Source organism: Pseudopodoces humilis, chromosome 1, assembly GCF_049639895.1.
Source record: "Pseudopodoces humilis isolate 2021_Gansu_Grassland_sample_001 chromosome 1, ASM4963989v1, whole genome shotgun sequence".
NCBI lineage: Eukaryota > Metazoa > Chordata > Aves > Passeriformes > Paridae > Pseudopodoces > Pseudopodoces humilis.
Window position 1 is genome coordinate 45,849,988 of NC_142200.1, and position 21,587 is coordinate 45,871,574.

The following is a 21,587-nucleotide window of genomic DNA, read 5'->3' on the forward strand; positions in this document are numbered from 1 at the left end:
GGTAATGTAATTTGTAACTCTTCCACAAGTGGGCAGTATGTCTTAAAAACCTTACAGTATTTGATAACAAAAATGGTTAAAACTGCTGCTTCAGTTTAACATTAAAAATAACGTCCCAGCAGAATTTTAGAAGTTAAGAGTTGTCATCAGACATTTTTGAAATCTCTTTCTCTTGTTGTATTATTCCTTTAAAAAAAAAACGGAAGTTTAAACTTAGGAAATGCTTGCAAACAAAAATAGGAAGGGACTGTAAGTTCTTTAACCAGAAGTGCCCACAAGACAGTTAGACAGCATTTCATGCTCTCTCTGAAAGAAATGGTGTGAAAGTAAAAATGCATTTCCACTCTGATGGTCTATTTTCAGACATTTTAAAGGACCAGGGATTCATTCTGCTCACTGATTGTATGGTCAATTTTGCTGGTTCCTTTAATTATGTAAAACAAAATCCTCATCTTTTCAACAGGGTCCTTGAGTGCCAACTATCACAGAACAATCCTCAAAGAAATTCTGTAGTAGTTTCATCACATTTCTTAGCTCACTGCCTATATTCAGTCTTCCATATGTCAACAAGCAGGCCCTATCTAGCATCTGATCAGGAACTACACAGGCAGGACCAGGCACTCCAAACACCACACTCAACCCCATGCTTTCCTTTCACAAAGGAGTATCTGAAACTTTTTAAGTGACATGGTGTATGAATGACTCTAGTCCCACTCTCAGTACAACAAACTACAAGACACATATTTGAATCCAGGAATGGAGATCAGAAATCCACATTATCAATTAGTCAACTGTTGTTTGGTGGGAAGGGACTGGATGGAGCAATGGTTCCAGATGCTGCACTGTCCTCGTAACAAGGAGCTCTGATGTGTAAGAAACAGAAAACTTGTGTCTAAGCTCTACTTCAGAACAGCAAAAGAAATCACAAAACAAGATGAAAATATATCTATGGCTTTATTGAATTCTCTTCTGAATACAATATGTCCATTCTATAAGATAAGGCAGCAAGGTTCAGGGGGTTTTTGTATAAATATGTGCAAAATACTCTTTTAAAGTTTTTAAAAAATAAATTAGTGTTCTGTTCTCTTCTTGTTGTCCTTCCTTATCTTTTTGCTCTTTCCGGCTTGTCTAGATGACTCTTCCTGAAATGAAAAACAAGCATTGCAAAATTTTAAAAATATTCTTGTAAAACACAAGTATTCTCCCAAGGTCACCCATGAGAATTATTTTTAATATGAACAGTACGAATAGGTCACAGAGATTTATGAAAATTTGGACTTGTTTATCCATTCACACAGGTTGTATTACTTTTCTTCTGGCTTCATCTAACAGTGGAAAGTCACACAAGTTCACATGCAAACACCTTCATTCTGGAAGGACGAAACGTACCGTTGATGGTACATAGTCGTACTCCACAAGTACATTTCTTGCACAATTGTTTATATGTTTGAAACGATCTGGTCCCAGGAGAATACCTCCATACCAGCGGGACACCACAACTAACACATTCTGGACATTCAAAATCTGTGAATAAAAGAAAGCAATAGAAGTCATTATCTTTTAATTGAACCTGGTTCACTGCTGACACCAATTTGAAACATAAAATAGGTCTACTATCTTGTATTTTAAAAAGTTACTGAGTTACATTTTTCATTCTTTGGTATGATCAATTATACTGGTCTGTCACTAAGCTGACTGTCTATTCATAGTTTTGGAAGTGTTGGTGGATGAGGCTAGTAACAGCCAGGCCACAGGCATTATACATATGGATACATAAAATGCTATAAGCTAGTACTGTTAATATGTGTATGTTACCAACAATTAATCATCTCTGTTAAGGAGAAAAAAACAAGTACCTGACTTATTCGAAAAATACTGTTAGAAGAGTCAATCATTGTTTGTGAAAACAGAAATATTCTTAGAATTTTAAAATGAAAATAACTGGGGGCATGTTCTGTGACAGGCATTTTCTACTCTTCATTTATGTACTGGCCATAAAGTCTATGTATAACAACTTCTGACAGTAAACAGGATGGTACTAATCTAAACTAGAGCTTCTTTTAACCTCATACAAGTACCAATCTAAAATACATTTTTTGTAAATAGCACAGAAAGTGCTATTTTGAAATGCTGGTCTTATCTGAAACAAGATTAATTTCTATTTAAAAAAACAAAAACCTAAACCACCACCACCAACTAAAAAACCCTGTAAGTTCAGCAACAATAAACGTTTTAAATCACCTAATTTTCATACCTATGTCATAAGAGCTCAAAACAAAAAAACTACAACATCTATGAACAACCTGAAATCAGCCCATAAACTACTTTAATATTTTCCTATGGCTGTAAATTGAATTTTTCTGACCCTTATCTTAGTATTCTTCCACAACAGAAATATTCCCAGTAACTAGGATTGCAGACACAGAATGATGATCCATATAATTTACACACATTCACATCTGGAAGTGACAGTCATGTCATGTTCTAAACTGGATTTTTATGGACTATTAAGTGCCTAGACAACTTTCAAAAGTATGTGCTAACACATTGAAAAAAGCTGATTATCTCAGAATGAACTCAGGTACAGTAACTGCTAAATTGTATCTTTACATTATTTTCATAACAATAATGTCTTCATATTTAGCACATACACTTGAATATATTACATAACCTAAGTTTCTTTATTAAACCTTCCCAAGTGTGGTTTAAGTTATTTAGGAAGTCTGAAAAAGCTCAAAATTAAAAATGTCAAAATGTTTCCATTAACTATATTTTTTTCGGGGAAAAAAAAGGAAACTTGGGGGGAAAAAAGTTTCCAGGAATAAGAGTGCAACATATTAAGCAAAAGAATAGTCAAGCAACAAAAGGACAGGAAAATAAAGCTCCTGTTGTGAAGGGAACATCAATCTAACATAAAAATAAATATTTTTATATTTAAAATATAAATTTAAAAATATTTTGATTTGTCTGCTCACACAGCTAAGTGAGTTGAGGCACAGCATTAAGATACACCCAGCTGTCTCCTGTAGTTGGGCTATTTTAATTATGGTTTTACTAGTGCTTGCATCATGAACCAAAATTTATCAATCTCAACTCACTCACATTTAGTAGCACCTTTGACAAATATTATTTCAGTACTTGAAGACTAAAATATATGTGAGTATGAGGGCTAAGGACCCAGAACAGGAAACAGCACAACAAAACAGACTAAATGATCAAACCATCTTAGCTCCTTCACTCCTTTTGAAGTTCTACTCTGCAAGTTCATATATTGGTGTCTTTTTATTACATCTACTCAAGGGAGCCATATGAAAGGTTGTGCACAGATCAGCTGTTACATTCTGACAGTCAGCTTCTCCCAGTCTTCATTTTCTGTGTTCCTTACATCACACAGGAAGCACAGGATTTAAAACTTATCCTTTAACTCAAACTATTACTGCCACCTATGAAACATCACTTGTTTCTATGATCCAAGACTTGAAAGTGCTACAGTCTGTGCATTTCCTTTTACCTTGAGAAAGCAGTCATCTGGCTGGCTGCTAGCAGAGCAAAAATTAAAATAATCGTCTACAAGTTTATTTACATTGTAGCAATTTTTAAAACCAATATAAATTCAAGATTTCCAAAAGCCAAAGATTAATTTATACAACCTGCATAAGATGGAGAAGACGTCCACCTGCTGCTGTCTCTCCATCATCTTCACAATCCTGTAGGAACGTCTGCTTATCTTCACAGTATATTCTGTAAAAGAAAAGAAATAACATAAAATAGATTAGAAAATGTCAATCAACAAATATTTCTACATGATTAATAAAGTCTCGGATATCTTTCATACATTTGTGTATCAATTCTAATTCTTTACTGTGCATATTTACATGACAACAGGAAGAGGCACAGTGTAAACCACAAGTATTCATCTGTACAGTAGAACAAGTTTTGAGAAGCTTTTACACAGATTTCAGCTACGTCAGGTAAACTCCAGTCATTACCAGTTTAAACTCCCTAAACAGAAAAATACCCAGGTTTTTAGCCTAATAATTGCATCTAGCTGAAACCAATGCTTATCAGATACAGATTCAAAAAATAGTACAAACTTAGAAGAACTTGGACAAAAACATTATGAAAAATTAATTAGGTCTGTATTTCAGCAGCAACATGAAACTGTTACTGAAATTTGCCCTTGGATTCTCCATGCCATCTCCTTCCTCTGGGGGCACTGCAGTAAACTTTTGGGTGTACTGTTTCATAAAAAAGACAGCTGCCCAGGTCTAATTTTCCAGAAGTAATGCTCAGAGGTCTACTGACCAATAAGCTGGCTTATTACCAACTTATTTCCTAGCTTCTGAAGTTAGTTACAGGTGACACAGTGAGAAAGAGGTTTCCAGTACTAGAAGACAAAGCAGTAAGTGTAAGTATGTGCCTGTTCCTTTTTTTCCTTTTTTTTTTTTTTAAGTGGATTTGGATAATATGGGTGAAGGAAGCCAGATCATCATCTGTGGGAACAGAAATACCCTCTTTACAGAAACTTTTTACTTAGGTAGAAGCTTTTACTTTTTGGTAAAATTAGTTTTCACTTCTTCTCATTTCATGTTTCATTAGGATCACACCAGAATGGGCATGAATGGGTAAATGTCTGTACAAACTTTTTTAGATGAGTGGTTCCTACAGTTCCTCCCTTTTACTGTCACTTACATTCCTCAGAAAACCTACACTGGTATCTGGACTGAGACCAATTCATTTCACATAAGCTATATCCACCAAAGTTGCCAGTGGCAGATGACTGCCAAACTCATTTTTACCTGTTTCTCATAATCCCTGAAGTTTCTTGTATTTCAGCTGAAACTTCATGTGCCAGATGTCTGCATCAGGCTTTCTGATTCAACTCTTATTTCATCTGAACATTTTCAGCTATTTCTAAATATAAGGTTGGGTGGGAAAAAGAAGTTATTTTACCCAAATAAAAACACATTTAGTTCAGGATGATGTAGCATTTCCATGCTCAGACATACTACAAAAGTATACCAACATATGTTCAAATCCATTTTTTTTTCTATTCCTAATGCTGCTTCACTATCTTATTTCCTATGTTCTACTTGCTTGACCTCAAATTCAAAATAACACCTGCAACACCAACCATACAAATAAGAAACCTACTCCCTAAAGCAAGGAATTCCTTTTAATAGCAAGGAATTTAATAGAAAGGAATTTCTTTCTCATGTCCTGCACTCATTTGTCAAAGAACACTAAAAAAACACTAAAAAAGAATAAAAATCACTATTTGTTTCTCACCTGTATGCATATATGTTGTGGGTAGCACTTGCAATTTTCTTGTTCTCATATAATTTTTCAAGAACTCTTTTAACCTATAAAAGACAACAGAAAAAACCTTCCTTTTATAACTGGGGTTTCATACATCTCTCTCTATATCACAGCTAAACAAACATCTCCCTAGTACTACAATGAAAAGATTTTATGCTTTGTCATAAAATGTTTGGTGTAATAACTCAGGAAGCAGCTTTCAGTAATCTCATGCTTATTTTAAACAATTTTCCTGGGATACTGAAAACAGCTTGTCCCTTGAACTTCTACATTGTGTACATTAATATTATTGCTCAAGATGTAGATGTGTCAAATTGCTTTATTAAACAAGAGACAGTAAGATCCAGAAAATATTTTTAGTTAGTATTAAGTATCAATTGCACTTGCTTATTTTTTTAGCATAAAGTTAAGCTGGAATAGAACACAACTACATACTGCTTTTACTTATTTCAGAAAAACATGATGTTTAGAAAGCCCTTCTAAATTTCAAGTTTTTCATTTTCCCTCAAACATGTTGGGTTCTTTTTCCACAGTTTCCACTTCAGAGAAAGAACAGTGAAAACAAAAAACCATCCTATTAGGGGTCTGGAAGTGTCAGTATTTCCCAGAAAAGAGATATTCCCATCATATATCTCTTTGCTCTTAAGAAGTACCAAATTCAAAATATTTCCCAGTATCAGTTCATAATATGTTTCTAAGTAAACAAGCTAGCAATTGTTCAACTCTTTCCAATGGTCTAGAAAAAAAGAAGAGCTTCTGATTAAGACATCATTTTAATACATAATACAAAACATTACTGAAGCTGAGAAAGCTTAGGAAAACATGCCTGGCAAGTAAATTGCCTCCTGTTCAAAAACAAATGTCTCAGAGGAGTAATCAATAGTTATATTTAATATCTGCCCTAGCTATACTGTGCTTTTTCCTATTCTTCTTGAAGAAATTCAACTGACAACAACTACCTCAAATAAAAGATATCACAATGAAAAAAATCCTATTATTAATGAAGAATATTGCTTCAGACATCTATCTTCTTGTTACTTTGAACACTGAAGGAAGACAACTTGTATTACTTAATATACTTTCTTAAACAAGGACAGTAAGTTAAAACAGTAAGTTCAATACAGGCACTTAAAGCACAAATCCTATGAAACTATCATTAACTTTGACATTATTATTTCCCAGCTACCAGGTTCCTGAAAACATACTTTAGAGATAATTTTTGTGCTACAGCTGTATCTTTTTTAAGTGATTCTTTAACATATATATGTATAATAAATGAACTCTGTTACTTCAGAAAGGGAAGAAATGGAAATCATTGGCTTAATGTATCTTTTTGATTTTAAAATACTCTAACCCTTTTATCATGGTTTGTTAATAAGTTTGTTCCTACATACACAAAACCCCACACGAATGTACAGTGTATGTGAACTTGAAAGGTCAAAGTGCTCCAGAAGGGATGCTGGGATTTAGAGACCAATTCTTATGTCCATACTAAGCAAATTATTGAGAGGGAAGAAAAAACAAAACCAAAAAACCCCACAGACAGCTTCAAACATTACAGCTTTTGTATAGAAAAATCAGCCTAAAAGCACTGTCAACCCATCGGTGTTTTTTCACAGCCCACACTCATAGTGGGTACATAGTAGACCTAGGTCACCTGGAATTTCAAGGAGCACTTGACAATATCCTTCACCAAATTTTTTTTTAAAATATCCCTAAAATTGCATAAAAAGAAAGAGAAAAATCCTCTCAAGGTTTAACTCTGAGTTAATAAAAGAACAGTAGCTTCCCCACTAGAAAGGGCTGATCAAAGGAGGCTGATGGTAACAGATGGAAAGTGACATACAGAAGAAGCTCCAAACCCCTCTCAATTAGGTCATGATAAAGATTTACTTATGCACAATCCAAGTGTGTTTTTTAACAGAATTCCTTTCTGAAGGAGGGAAAATAATTATAAACTCATTTTAATTCCTTTCCAGCTAACACATGATAGACACGGTAACTTCCAAACATCTTATGACGAACTTGCCAACATCCAGAAGTCAAATTACAATGTTCCTATTCTCTTGCATCTAATGCACATAACAGTAAAGAATAGCAGGAATAAGAGCTGTTATTTGACTGTTCAACTGATAGTGAAAGCAAGAAACCAATGCCTACTCAGACAGGATCAGCACAGGAAGATGCACAGACAACCCAACGTATCTGATACATATCCCAAGTATTCCAGTAATACTTTGTCAAGCTCAAAATATAGGCAAAAAGGGAAGAACTGATCTTTACTAACTTGTCTGGTTGTCACCACTGGAGCCAAATGTGCTTGGAAAGTGCTCCTTCGATCTGTGATTGGGTTTCCATGATGTATAGGGGGCAGTTCTTCATCTATGGGTCACAAACAAGGGAGTGTTTCTTTTCTTTTAAGAGTACAGAAACAATGCTTGTGGCTACAAAAGTAAAGAATGTCTCAACTTTAAAAAAAGGGACTTGTTAAAGTGAAGTACAGAAAATAACATACAAACCCACCAAAAATATATTGCATTTTTTAATGACTGTTATTAAACTTTATTATAATTCTACTGTCACTTCTGAAGCTGAGCAGAAAAGCATAATCTTCAGGCCTCTTTTAAATCATTTCAACAGAATTAAAAAGAGTGTATTTTTTACCTTCCTGACTTCCAGATGCCATGTAATTTAACATTTTAATTTGATCTTCCTGAAGGGGTTGATAGTCTAGGAGAAAATCATCTACATCATCTCCATCAACTTCTTCAGTGGTTTTCTTAATATCTGGTTCTATTAAGACACACGTAGTAGAATTTATTACACATTTTTTGCAGGACAAGCAAAACAAAATTTCAAACTCTCTTTTTCTTAAGAAGTCTCTGGCTTCTCAGTTCAAAACAGTTTGACATTAAAAATTATTAAATGCAGAATAATAATATTAATTACAACAAAACCCAAAAGTACTCAGGCCAGTATTAACTTAAAACTTCCTGAGAATTAAAAATAAAATACTCATACTATGGAATCCTTCCATAAGACCTTCTGTTTCAATACTAAGTAACAGTATTTCTAAGAAAAAAAGAACAATAAATGTTTACTGTTTCAATTAAACATTCAAACTCTACCTTTAATCTGAATTTAGAGATCAAATTAAGCTGATGTTTCACAAAAACTCCAGTCATTTACTGGTCATTTGGGGGAAAATGTAGTGCTGTTGCTCAATGCTACTTCAAGAGGGTATAAAATTACCAGATTTGAAACATCTCTCTCAACATGCTTCAAGTATTCTGGAATTCCAAAAATCCTGTTTTCCTTCATGTATAGAACATCCAAAAAATAATAGTCGATAACAAAAAAGGAAATATTCAGCGTTCTGACATCTGGATTTAAAAACAGGTTAATACATCACAGTTTCATTCCTATTTAGAGGGCCTATGATGTGTTTATGATGCAGGTTTTATAATATATGTATTTTCCATTAAAAAAAAAAGAGGTGTGATAAAGCATGCTCAAAAATGGAAGCCATAAGGTTGTGGTGAAAATACTCAAACTTCCAATACTGTCAGTAAAATTTTCACTTCTCAGTGTCCACTCTTTTAGTCACATCAGTGAAAAATGACTTCTCCAGTGTCTGTGATGTAGCAACAAAATGCACAGTTTACTGACAGACTAACACTAGACCTTACCATGAAACAACACTGAAAATGAAATTTCCTTTTCTTCAGACTTTTATTTCTCACAGGACAAAGATAAACCCCTGACGGAGAAAAATAGTTCTGTTTCTTTTTGCCACAGTGCATGCACACCTCACTCACACATTTCATAGCAGCTTAGCTATGAAACAAAAACCCCCCCACCATTTTTAGAAGGAACAACTGTGAATTTATACAAATTCTGTAAGAATAATAGCAGAAGAATCACTGCAGCTCTAGTGATGACGTACCTCTCATCCCAATACAGTAAAATGAATGGAAGGACAGAAAAGTAAAATGATGGAATACTTGATCATTTCTCTGCATAGTCCACTGACTATGCAGTTTATCTTCTCTTGAATCCCAATCCTCCAACAGTGCACTCAACACCAAAAATTAATTACTGGTATGAATAACTCCTTCACAGAATGGAGGGTAATACATAATGCACCTGTGGGCAGCACTTCATGCCAGTAATTTCATTCCTGATAGAACTGTGGACCTTGTTCCAGTTCAGAGGCTGCCCCCACCTTCTTTTTCCTACTGCTTTTAAAAAAGGGATACTGCCACTGTAAAACAACAAGCCCTGACACAGGAGACTGTTCTCTGATATCTAGATCCAATTCAAAAATGAACATTGACTAATTTGTACTGAAATCTTATTTTGAATTGGAAGAAGAAGGAAAATAAAAACCCCATGTATTTGCTGAAGTACCTGGATCTGAAGACTGTGCCTTTTCTACCAGAACTTCTCGTATCTTCTCCACCCATAAATACAGTATACTTTCACCAAGGTTCTGTCTGGAAGTAAAAGTTCATGGTAAATGAAGAATCATTTTTGAAAATTTCACTTGGAAAGTACATAAAATAACATACAGATTTCAGACACACAGAAATTGAACACAAGCTAGTGAGATAAAGAGCTTAGACAGGCTTGTGTAAAGTTCTGTCTCAGTAGCTCCCTGGATGAAAAACTTACCAGTGGACTGTGACAGTAGGTCAGTGGAGCATTGGAATGAATCAGTACAGTTTAGATAATAGGCCATGGGACAGGGAGATAAAGATTTAGGCCTAGGAGGCTTCACTCAGGGCACCAAGGTGTGTATTAAAGTACTGAGGGAGGATTGGTTGAACACATTTTATATACACGTTAGGAGTTAAGAAATGCTTCCTTTATGTGCAGCAGGATCCAAACAACTCAAAATACATTTCAAGTGGTTATGAAATGGTTAAAAAATTGGTTATGAACCATGCATTTTTGTCAAAATGTTTTGCTTCTTTCTGTCAAAATGTTTCTGTTTGTCAAAGAAACAAAACTAAAGATTTAGGGCCATGGGTATCTCACAGGTTCTCATTACTTCTATCCTTACTGCCACCACCTGGGCACCAGTTAAGAAACAAAATTACTTATTTAAATTTTGCTTAATGTATACAGCACTACTGCTAGAAACAATCAAATTCAAATAAACATACATATTTTAAGAAAAATATTTAAGCAAAAATAAGGGTTTTATGAACTTGTAGCTCTGACTGCAAAATCCAGACTCCAGAACAATTCAACACCCTGATTTCACACTGCTTATTTTACAGATGCACTGTTTTAATACCTGAAGACTTTCTTTTAATGATGGAATGAAAAATATTAGAGAAGGAATAAAATTTCCCTGTTTTACAAAAGTGAATACCACTTCGTCCAGCATCATCCAATTAGTTTCTGAATAGTAGCAAATTACTTTGTGTCTCCCAAAACAGACTTTTGATCTGTAATTATCCATTTTATCCACAGCAATTGACAGTATAGTTCATGTTGGTTTAGACTGCAGAACTACACAACTTAGATCCCTAGGGACTAGAAAACTGGTCAAATACAATGCAAATAATGCAGAGTATCTCTGTTCATCTGACAATCATTTAGACATTGAATAGATAAAAGGCTTTCACAAATACTGTGCACATCAGTGATTACCCCAGGTTTTTAAACCGTTTAAAATGTCCTAAAGCACATATAATGGCCTAAAGTACAAACACCTTCACTTCCTGCTGAACAAACAGAAGTGAGAGCAGACCATCAAGGGCTCTGACCAGCAGCTGACAGAGACAGAAGGGAGCTGAACCAGCACAATTTGACAGCCTACAGGACTGAAAAGGGGGAACGAAAAAAAGGACCAGCAGCTCTACCTGTGGTAGAGACTCCATCAAATCCTTTGAATCTGGACAGCATTAAGGACAACCTCTGTCCTTTTGCTCCCCTGAAAACTGTGATGAATATGTTTATGCAGAACTTTTCACTTAAAATCCTTGCACATTTTTAACATCTCAAATTAAATTTTACTTAGTTAAATGACCTGTTGCTTAATTAGCTAGGAAACCCAGTTAATCATAAAAAACCTTATGCAAGCTAAGTGCTCTCTTCCTTATAGCACTAAAAAAATATTTCTTATGCAAGATGCTCATATTTCACTGTCTGGGGCATGACAGGGCTTCCTTATGTTTTCATTTCATTTCTCTTGTATAATCTTTGGGATCTAAAAGAAATAAATAAACCATATAAAATTACTACATTTTCTACCCCACTTTCACAGGAATTCAAAATCATGTAATGTGATAATTTCTAAATGCTGTTTATTCTCATGCATCCATTATGCCTTATTGTTAGCTACACTGTGTTCCAGATTCCAGTTAACAGAGTCCACATGTGTTTATTTTAAAACCAACTTATCCCTCAGCTTTTAAGAAAAACTGGTATGCTACTTATGCTCTAAGACACAACTAAACGTTTTCACATCCTGTGTTTTAACACTCAAGTGAAGAACAGATAGAAACTGAAAATACGTTGTCTCCTTTTACTATATTCCACCGTCTTGAACTTACACATATATTTCTTCCAAGCTATTTGCTAGTTCCGTATAATCTTGTCCTCGAAGCCAAGGGGCACTAGAATGAAAAGACATGCAATGAAAATTGTGCTACATGCTGCTTCCAACATTCCCAAATAAATGTGATAAACACCTTGAAAATATAACTTTGCCAACCATCAAGATTCCAGCTGTAAACATTTTGGAAAAAACAGGATAAAGAATAGACTATCCTTGCTGGAAACATCCCCCATCAGAGGTATGTTTTAATTCAAGGAGTATTTTGACTCAACTTCCACTTACAGGTAAACAATTAACAGTGGCAACTCATAAAACACAAATGTTTGAAAGAAAACTTCACCTACTTTAGTTGATAAATAGGTGGCTCTGCAGTTGGATATCCTGGTGGCAAAATCACCTGAAAGAAATTCAGGATATGTATTCATTGGACTACCCTCAGCTAGATGAGCTTTACTGAAGGACTCTGCTGTCAAGCAGCAGGACTACAATTAGTGTTACAAATTAAAGAAAACAGTTGGGTATGTTGTTACAGAATTACAGGAACAACTGAGTATCTGCATTTAAAATTTCTATGATGGTAATGCATACAATTATGTTTTATGGGGCAGTTTGTAAGGATGCAAAATAAAGTACAGAAAAAACTGAAAGCTGCACACATGGTTACTGGACTTAAATAAGAGGTACTTCCCTAAGTGCACACTTCCATGTTTCTTACACTAAGTAAACTTATTGCTTTCAGTTCTGAAAACAAAGTAAGGAGTTGGATCAATTAAGCTGATCCAAATTTCATTCTGTCTCAACACTTGCCAGGAAGCAAATCTAGATGCAACTGCAGTATATTCACTGAGGCACAAAGTCGATGTGTAAGTATTTCAGAAATTAGTCTTTGGTGAAACACACTGAAATGCTTTGGTCACGTGTGGAATTAGGATATGCAACTACTGAATATATCACAAGCACACCAATGTGTTACAAGAACAATCACTGAAAAGCCTCATCACAGACTCTAATCCAAAAGCTTCTTAATCATCTGAGTAGATAATAAACCATATTTAAAGGGTTTCACCTGCATCAGTCCAACTGCAAAATTTGTGCTGAACTTCTTACCACCACTATACCTGCAAACACAGGGTCCATTTTGGTTGATCCAGACAGTCACTAATCTTAATGCAATAGATTTTTTCATTTTCATCAACAACACACCAATCATCACCATAGATTGATGAAAGGGCTTCAATTTCATCAATCTAAAAAAAAAAGAAAAAAAGCAAATATAAATACCACCCCCCCCCTAAAACCCACAAAACTTTGTGTGCCAATCATCTCATCTTTTTAAAGCCTTGTTCTTCTACAACTCACTGACAGATGTGACAAGATTCTCTGCACTGGAAGGCCCTAAGTATTGGGGATCCAGTCCCGATTGACAGGACTTCAGATGAGCAGAAGAGGTTTCAGATGGACATTAGGAAGATTTTTTTTCACAGAAGGGGTGATCAGACATTGGAATGGGCTGCTCAGGGAGGTGGTGGAGTCACTGTGCCCGGAGGTGTTTAAGAAAGGGCTGGATGTGGCACTCAGTGCTCTGGTCTAGTTGACACAGTGGTCTTGGGTCACAGGTTGGACTCGATGATCTCAGAGGTATTTTCCAACCTAACTGACTCTGTGATTTTGTAAGTAACCTTTGCTCAGTTCTCACACCTCTCACACAACAGCTTTTCAATTTCTGAGGGCAATCCTTTCATTCTCAGCACTGACAAGGCAAGCAAAGTGACAGGGAGCAGATACCAACACGTTCCCTGCAGCTCTCAATCCGTGCTGCTCCTGGCTAGGTGGGATCCCGGCTGGGAAAGGACCCTGAGGACTCGGCACTAAACTCTCCCTGAGGAAGAGCGGATATACGGCAAATCCCCATAAAGAAAAACCAGAGAAGTACCTTCCACCTAGAAAGGAAACACCTGAAGTGTGTCGGCGGTGCAGGCTCGCCACAGCGGGCACGGAGCCGCTCAGGGCTCCCCAGGAGCCCCCTGAAGTCACCGCTTTCCCCGCGACCCCCTCCGCCGCTCACCTGCTGCTGGGCCCTTTCCGCGTCACTCGCAGCCATCAGACCCGAGGGAAGGAGGAAGAGGAAGGAAAGGATAAGGCGGAAGGAAAGGAGCAGGAGGAAGGAAAGGAGGAGGAGGAAGGGCAGGAGAAGGAGGGATAAGCACAGGAGCAGCCCCGCGCCGGGCCGTGTGCGCAGCCGCGGCGGTGAGGCTGAGGGCCCTTCCTTCCGCTGGAGGGACGGAGAGAGTGGGCTCGCTGTGTTCTCCTGTCCGGCATTGCCGCACAATCTGCATTATAGCCCTCTTGTATACTTTCCTCTTTCTCCCTACGTCCTCTTTTTAAACTAAAGCACTTCTGTTTCACTGAGGATTTTACTGATGCGGCCGTTTTCACCTTGCCTTTATGGCACACGTAATGAACGATTGACATACCCACAAAATTTCCTTTGAAAATTATTTGAAAGAGTAACAGATGTTCCAAGCAGTTTTGATTACAGTTCTAGAAATCCATTTGTTTTATTTAACCTCGGGAAGTTCAAGGCATCTCTTTTAGAGACGGCACTGATCAGTAAAGCTCTCCTTGCTTGCAAAGCATGAGTTTCACCGTTCTTGCAGTTTTTGTAGTTTTATATTTTCTTCGAGTGTGATTTTATTCTGACACAGTCGGGAAGAATTCAATGTAAACTTCGCTTTGCCTTTCTCGAAAGCTTCGAGAATTTGCACCAGTTCCGGAGAACAGGATTAGAGTTCAGAATGGTTGTGACAAATCAGGCAAAACAGACAAAACAAAAACCAAAACAAACAGGCAACCCAGAGAATTAAAGAAACAAAAACAAAAAACCCAAACAAACAAAAAACAAACAAACAAAACAAAAAACAAACAAACAAAAAAAGCAAAAAACTCCCAGGATGCTGCTGAGTAGGGAGGCACAAAACTAGCGCTGTATTATCAACCACGTATATTCTGGGTGGAGAACTACTACTGGTTGCACAGCAATTCTGCAGAAATTATTTCAGAATTAGAGTGAATCAAAGAATATCTTTGTCTTCAGTGTCACGAACAGGGGTGGTTTAATTATTTTTTAAAAGATAATTAAAAGAATATACAAAATCTCAGAACATGATAAAAAATGCATATTTTATCAGACGAAGTCACATAGTCCAGTTAATTTTAAAAGAGAGAAGGAAACGAAGGCAGACAATGAGCTTATTGTTTAAATAATTGCATTCTGACCAAAACTTAACTGAAAGCTTTAATCCATAAGGACCTAGAAAAGATGGTGTTCCATCTGTCCGTCCTAATATTAAATTGCCTTATAAATCTAAGGAGAGAACTGTGACAAGACAAACTTTCTGACAACACTTGTACTTTATAAGTTGCTAGTTTTGACTTAACAAGTGACTTTACATTACACATTTTTTGCTATTAAATTATTAAATTAAAAAATGTTATTTCCATTTTTTATGACTGTTTTCTCTAAATCATATAAAAGCATTGATATGAAAGACTTCAGCAATCTCCTATTGGGCCAGGAAGAAACTATATCAGACAAGGAGGCACAGAGAATAAATCCCAAAAACTGTATGGACTGTAGACGTCTCTGACAGATTTCAGGAGACTCACTAATATCTTTTCATTACCATTTATATTTGTGACAAGTCTTAGTAAATAGAAATGGAGGTAAATGTGGCTAATAAATCTCCAGCATGTTTATAGATACTAAAATAATTAATAACAGAGTAGCTGAACTGATATGGTGCACAGGAATATTTACCAGGTAATTAATGTCTTTGTCTGTCTGAAACAATCTACTAAAGCAGATATGAAATACACATCCACAGCTTTCAAACAAAGGATAACAGCACAGTGGAGTTTACTAAATTATTTGGGGTATTCTTTTAGTATATAACAGAACCTCACTGTTCTTTATAGTGTGGCATCTCCCAAAATGATACTCTTCACAGCAATGCATTAACTTTGATATTTAAAATTATTAAAAAGTCTAACCTTGGTCCATCAGTTCAGTCTTTGTGAACCACAGATAGCAAAGAAAAACATTTAAAGCTCAAATCAAATCAATTAAGCCAAAGAAAACCCTGAGGTCAAGGAGCAGCCCAAATTGCTACCTTGAATTCAAATTCTTTGTTCTCTTGTCAGAGCAAAATAATACACTGGGTAATTACTCTTTCCATTCTGCAACTGGAATCTAATACTAGAGCACAAAAAGCTTAAACTAAATACAAATAATATTCATTCAATCAGGACTGAAACACAAATAAGTGAAAAACACAGAACTAAGAAATACAAAAGAATTAAAGTTTGAGAAGAATATCCATAAACCTTCTTTATTTTGAATACAATAGTTCAAACAACATGATGCATCTTCAACTTCTCTTTTACATAAAAAAAAAAAAGGAAGATTGAGAAGAAATAAGGACAATGTCCTGTACTAATGATTAATCCTCTCAGTTCTGGACTCTGGTTTTGGGCACGATTTTCTTCTACTGAGACTATTCCAGTAGTGTCTTAAGAATAGTTCAAGGAGAGCTTTTTGCTATAGTTACTTACCAAGAAAACACTAAATTTTCTCTGATGCTCCAATTCCACATTCAATAGAATGTTCTCCATTCTACATTCAATAGAAATATCATTATGTAATAGAAATCTTAAAGTCACCCCAGGACACCATCCAATAATGAGCATTTATCCATTTGAGGACAAAGTAGTTCAGCTGATTTCAGTTCCACAGCGATGCATTTTGCTAGATGGTGGTCTAAACTGACATCAATTAGCTATAAGGTTCATGGCTATAAACTCTCCACATGCAGCTGATTTATTGTTTTGGAACTAAAACCAAACCAAATTGGTCACAAGAACAAGAAAGTGCATTAAACAAGCCTAGTTCTTGGTCTAAAACTACATGCCTGGTAAGACAAAGGAGAAACATAGGTACAAGTGACTTAATAGCTTGGTTAGAAATGTTTCTTCTCACTTAGCCACAACTGTTTTTGTGCTGGCTATAGCAGGGTACAATTGCCTCTTTCTGTAGAGCCACAGAAATTCAAAAGCTTTTCTGTGAAGTAACTACTAGCAGGTTTTAGGAGCCTCCTGAGAGAAGAGGACCAGCAGTGAATTTTAACATTTTCTCCTGCCATACCTGCATTCATATAAAAACAGGCCTGTTAAAAGGAACTTTTCTCTGTTATAGGATTTTATTCCATGCTACAGGATACCTCAAGAAACCGCCTAAGCTTGCTTCAGTGCTGCTTTGAGCAGCAAAAAGCATTTCTCAGCTCAGGAGGCCACCCAACTCACACCATCCACAAATTCACTACATTATATGGTTATTGTCTGCGAAGTGTGAAAGGAACTTCAGCAACAGACTAGCATCTGCAAGAATTCCTGTTGCAGGCAGTTCAGAAGAACACAAATATTTGCTTTGATCACTCACTGCCAGTTGCTCATGATAATCCAGAGTGTTCCACAAGAATCACATCTAAGAGTGTCAGCACATTAATTAATGTTCCTGTGTCTGTGTTTTGCCAGCCTAATAAATAAAATCTGTATGGAAATATGGCAAGGACCTGTTCTTGCTGCACTGCTTTTCAGAGCCGAGGAGCAGTTTTCTCAAGAAATGCACCAGGGTTGCAAGAAAGCTACTAAGGAACAAATTTTTAGGACTGCTGATGGGCTAACAGTTAAACTGTTACTTAACATGTTACTATATGAAAACAAACATACAACCCATCATGTATCATTTATTATTTCCACTTCTCATTTCTCTATATGCACTCCAGTCTGTTGCCCAGTCATATATCTCAAATTTGACTGCTATTCTCTAGTCTGAAGTAGAAGAACACAAAGTGTCAGTGCAATAAAAGTTGCCCCATCACAGAGAGTATATAAAAAATACTATACCATGAAAATCAGAGACAAAACAGTTCAGTGAGTCCTGTGCAAGGCTGTTTGCCAGTGTGTTCAGCCCTAAGATGATATGTTTCAAGCTTTCTGAATCACTAATTTCAGCAGGTTATCTGAAAAAGGAATGACAGGGAAAAAAACCAAAAACAAACAACAGAAACCCAAACAAACAAAAGAACCACCACCAAACAAACAAAACAAAAACAACAACAAAAAAAAACAGGTAAAAGAGAACAGAATCTCGATATCAGCAACACTCTCTTTTTCATTCCCACACTTCAAAGCCCAAAACGCACTGGGTCATTATTATTCTGGGATGCGCAAAGAGGCAAAACACAGGTGGAAAATCAATGCTCTTTGAAGATGATGAAAGCAGGGGAAGTGCAGTGATCCTGGCCAGGAGAGCTCTGTACATCCAGGGGTCGGTGATTCACGGCACAGTCAAGTGGAACAGGCTGAGCTGTGTGCTGTGCTGCCTCTGGGCCTGAGTTGTGGTGCACAAAACCCTTGGAAGCAGGATCAACTTCACTGTGCTCCTTGGCACAGAGTGCAGGCGATTATAGCACCTATGTGGCCTTGCCCTTATCTAGAAGCACACAAGGAGTAAACCTCTCTTGTAAGCATCCTTTATGAATGGCTATTTTCTTGTAAGAAAACTAAAATACTGCAACCAAAGAGGAGCCTTTCTCCAGAGATGAAATCTGTGCAGCCTGCCAAGGGAGAAGTCCACCCAGGGTCAATCCAATGCTGCAGGAACATGGACATAATGCCTTCTGATTTACTTACTATCTCTGTTGGTCTTTACTCTGTCTTTTTAAAACATTAAATGTATTAAGTTATATGTTTCCAGGCTTTTCTTACTCAGATTCAGAGAAAAACCCTGCACTGACTGGCTGAAAGGTGAAATTGAACTGTGAACTCTGTGTTGCATTGCAATGGGTTTTAGAATAGGTGGGTGACAATACCTCTGTTTCATTATAAAACTAGTAAGAAATATGAGGTGATAAGATACATATTTTGATTTTGTATTTGTGTATGCAAAATAGATACAAAATAGGAAAAGGTTTTATTGTGAGGTTGCTTAAAGCATTTAGGCATTGTGAAAGATGGCTCAAAGTCAGAAGCAAGAGGTAAAAAGAAAGGAAAAAGTATGTGAGGATGACACAGCTAGTGCTTTGACAGTAAGGGCAGCAACTTGAAGCCCTGCTCCTAAGGAAAGAAAGACAATGTGATCCTTCCCTGAAGCCTCTCAGGTGTTATATAATTATTACTAAAGCATCCCTGGAAGCAGATCTCTTAAGTAAGAAAAACTAATTAAAAGTAACAAAAGGGAGCAGAAGCTCAAACATGATACATTTGTGTTATCCGCAGGTGTGGAGTTGTTAATTTTCTTCTTTTTGCTATATCATTCTTCAAAGATTAAAAATACATGTAGCTATAGACAATACAGAAAAAATAAGCTTGCCTCATTATTTACGCCTGAAGAATTTCACAAGAATTGCTCAGGTTTAAACTTGCCCACTTTTGGAACAAAAGTTTCATCCTAATCTTTTGTGATAGTTTGTCATGGCACCTGTGGCTCCTGCTCTGCCTTTTCAGTGCTCCACCTGCATATGACACAGGCTTGGTCATCCCACAAAACTGCAAAGCTTTTCTGCTCCCTTAATAAACTCCTGCAGGATTTCAGAGGCACTGTGGGAGTTTTCAAAATGCAAACCCCCTCTCATGTGCAAAAGAGAGGTGCCAGCTCTTCAGGTGAAAGGTGTAGTGGAGAATAAAGGTAGGACAAACAGAGGGGAAGGAGCAGTGGACCAAAGGGCCTTGAAAAATGTGAGTACTTCACTTTTTATCCCTGGTAGCACCCGATTTCTCTTTTAGGTTGCTTTTGGCTGTGCTGTTCTTAGAAGCAGTGTGTGTATTGACAATTTTCTTTCACCTGCACCACAGTTGTATAGACTACCAAAGCGATTTCCAAAAAGACCCTGTTTTCCCCTCGGTCGATGTACCATTCTCCTAGTGTTACAAGTACTCTTTGAGGCGGGCTTGCCCCTCCACGTCTCTGAACGCCTGTCGGTGTCTGCGTCCCGCCCCTGCCGGGGGACGTTCCCGGGCAGAGCGGAGCCAAGGCCGCTCACCCGCAGCCCGGGCGCTCACAGGCTAGTGGCACTCGCAGGATAGTTCGGGTTGGAAGGCACCTCTGGAGATTATCTGTTCCAACCCCCTGCGAAGTCCGGGTCACCCAGCGCAAGTGACACAGGAACGCGTCCAGGTGAGTTTGGAATGTGTCCAGAGAGGGAGACTCCATTACCAGCCTGGGCACCTGTTCCAGTGCTCTGACACCCTCAACGTAAAGTTCTTCCTCATGCTAGGGTGGAACTCCTTGTGTTTCAATTTATGGCCACTGCTCCTCCTGTCGCTGGGCACTGCTGTAATGAGTGTGACACCAAACCGCAGTGGGCAAGGGGCACAACCTGCGGGGCATCCCCGGGGTCGCAGGGGGTCACGGTCCCTCCCAGGGAAGAGTGGCCGCCTCCGGCTGCGCCCGGTGCGGGCCCGTTTCTCTCAGAGGGTCGGGGGATGGAGCGGGCGCAGCGCCCTGGGTGGGACATTGCTTCACCCCTCCCGGCTTTTCGGGCGGACTGCGGCGAGATACGGACGCCCGTGCCAGCCAGCCCCCGTGGGGGCGGCGGTCTCGGTCACGGGGGCGGTGCGGCGGCCAGGCGGGCGGAGCGCTGTGGCGTTCCGCCCCGCCGGGAGCCCGCGCCGCCCGCCCTGCGCGGCGGAGGGAGCTGCCGGGGCGCCGCTGCCGGTCACATGTAACCGCGCCCGGAGCGCCTAGCACGGCGCGGGGCGGCGGCGGCTCGCGGGGCGAGGCGAGGCCGGCAGTGGGCCAGCCCACCCGCCCGGGGCGGGGTTCCTTCCGCGGCGGGGCGGGGGGGGGACGCGCCCCCCTCCCGCGGAGGCGTTGGCTTTGTTGCTGCCGTGGCCGCCTCTCCCCCGCAGGCGCCGGGAGCGTGTTCGGGGGTGGGGGTGCCGCCGGTCCCCCCCGGGAGTCCTTTGTGCGGGCTGAGGGGACGGCCCCAAGCCAGGCTCGGCTCGAGGCACGAAGCAGAGGCGACCTTGGAGTCGGGGGCCGGGGTGGTCTCTGGCCCTCTGGTGTCCTCGCTTGCTGCTTTGCGTGGGTGTCCTTTCCTCCTCCTCTTCCCCCTGTTCCCCTCCCTGGAACAGGCGCGGCGCTGGCCGCAGGTCTGAGCGCACCTTTCCCCGCAGGCAAGGAGCGCAGCTGCTGCGACGCGTGAGCCTGACTCGCCTTAAAAAGTGTTTAATTACCGGGACCGGAACGAGCCTCTCGATTCCAGGCGGGCGCAGGGAACTCCGGAGGTTCTGCTGAAGTTCTGACTGCTTGGGACTGTGCCTGCCTGCTGATCCCGGTGAGATCTCGCATGAGCTGTGGGTAAGCTTATTCGGAGCGCCTGGGCTGAAAGAAAGTCTTTGATGTAACAGAAATAAAATATGTGCGGAAAACAGCCAGGAGATGCCCAAGAACGAGGATTAGTTTAAATAGTGTTGCCTTGGGAGTGGTGCTGAATAGATGTGTTATTGCAGATATTAATTGCTGTTAAGCAAACAGTATCTTGATTTTAGAGAGGTGCTGCTTTCACAGGAAGACTGTCATAGAGGCATGACCAGCTTCTAACTTCTACAACCCTTTACCCGAAGACTGAAACAACTA

At 38.8% G+C, this 21,587-nt stretch overlaps 2 protein-coding genes across 5 annotated transcripts in view; one reads left to right on the forward strand and one right to left on the reverse strand.

Annotated features, from left to right (window-relative positions):
• Positions 1–935: 935 nt before the first annotated feature.
• IMPACT (impact RWD domain protein) lies at positions 936–14,089 on the reverse strand. Of its 2 annotated transcripts, none has more exons than XM_088051475.1 (11): positions 13,956–14,089; positions 12,998–13,137; positions 12,235–12,287; positions 11,886–11,948; positions 9,730–9,815; positions 7,984–8,112; positions 7,607–7,701; positions 5,290–5,363; positions 3,651–3,741; positions 1,390–1,524; positions 936–1,142 (listed from the first exon to the last, which is right to left on the reverse strand). In XM_088051475.1, exons 2-11 carry the CDS (start codon positions 13,025–13,027, stop codon positions 1,071–1,073), a joined length of 828 nt encoding a protein of 275 aa, XP_087907601.1. In that variant the 5' UTR covers positions 13,028–13,137; positions 13,956–14,089; the 3' UTR covers positions 936–1,070. The 2 variants fall into 2 exon arrangements, with proteins under 2 accessions (XP_087907601.1, XP_005517266.2); XM_005517209.3 differs by having other exon boundaries at positions 13,009–13,137; positions 13,956–13,996.
• Positions 14,090–20,106: 6,017 nt separating this feature from the next.
• Positions 20,107–21,587, forward strand: part of OSBPL1A (oxysterol binding protein like 1A) — a 76,342-nt gene continuing 74,861 nt past the window's right edge. Inside the window, exons 1-2 of one of the 3 annotated variants that reach the window (XM_088051462.1) lie at positions 20,107–20,123; positions 21,125–21,308. The gene's annotated coding sequence lies outside the window, so the exon portion shown is untranslated. Of the gene's footprint in view, positions 20,124–20,836; positions 21,033–21,124; positions 21,309–21,587 lie in introns of those variants that run through there. The other 2 variants (XM_005517210.3, XM_014256290.2) reach the window with 2 other exon arrangements.

Excerpts from the sequence above, each read along its gene's own strand:
- IMPACT (XM_005517209.3), bottom strand. The coding sequence starts at position 13,991 with ATGGCTGCGAGTGACGCGGAAAGGGCCCAGCAGCAG. Across the intron at positions 9,816-11,885 it reads AGCTTGGAAGAAATATATGT|ACAGAACCTTGGTGAAAGTA; the intron begins GTAAGTTCAAGA and ends TTTTACTTCCAG. Across the intron at positions 5,364-7,606 it reads CAGTGGTGACAACCAGACAA|GTTAAAAGAGTTCTTGAAAA; the intron begins GTTAGTAAAGAT and ends TGTCTTTTATAG.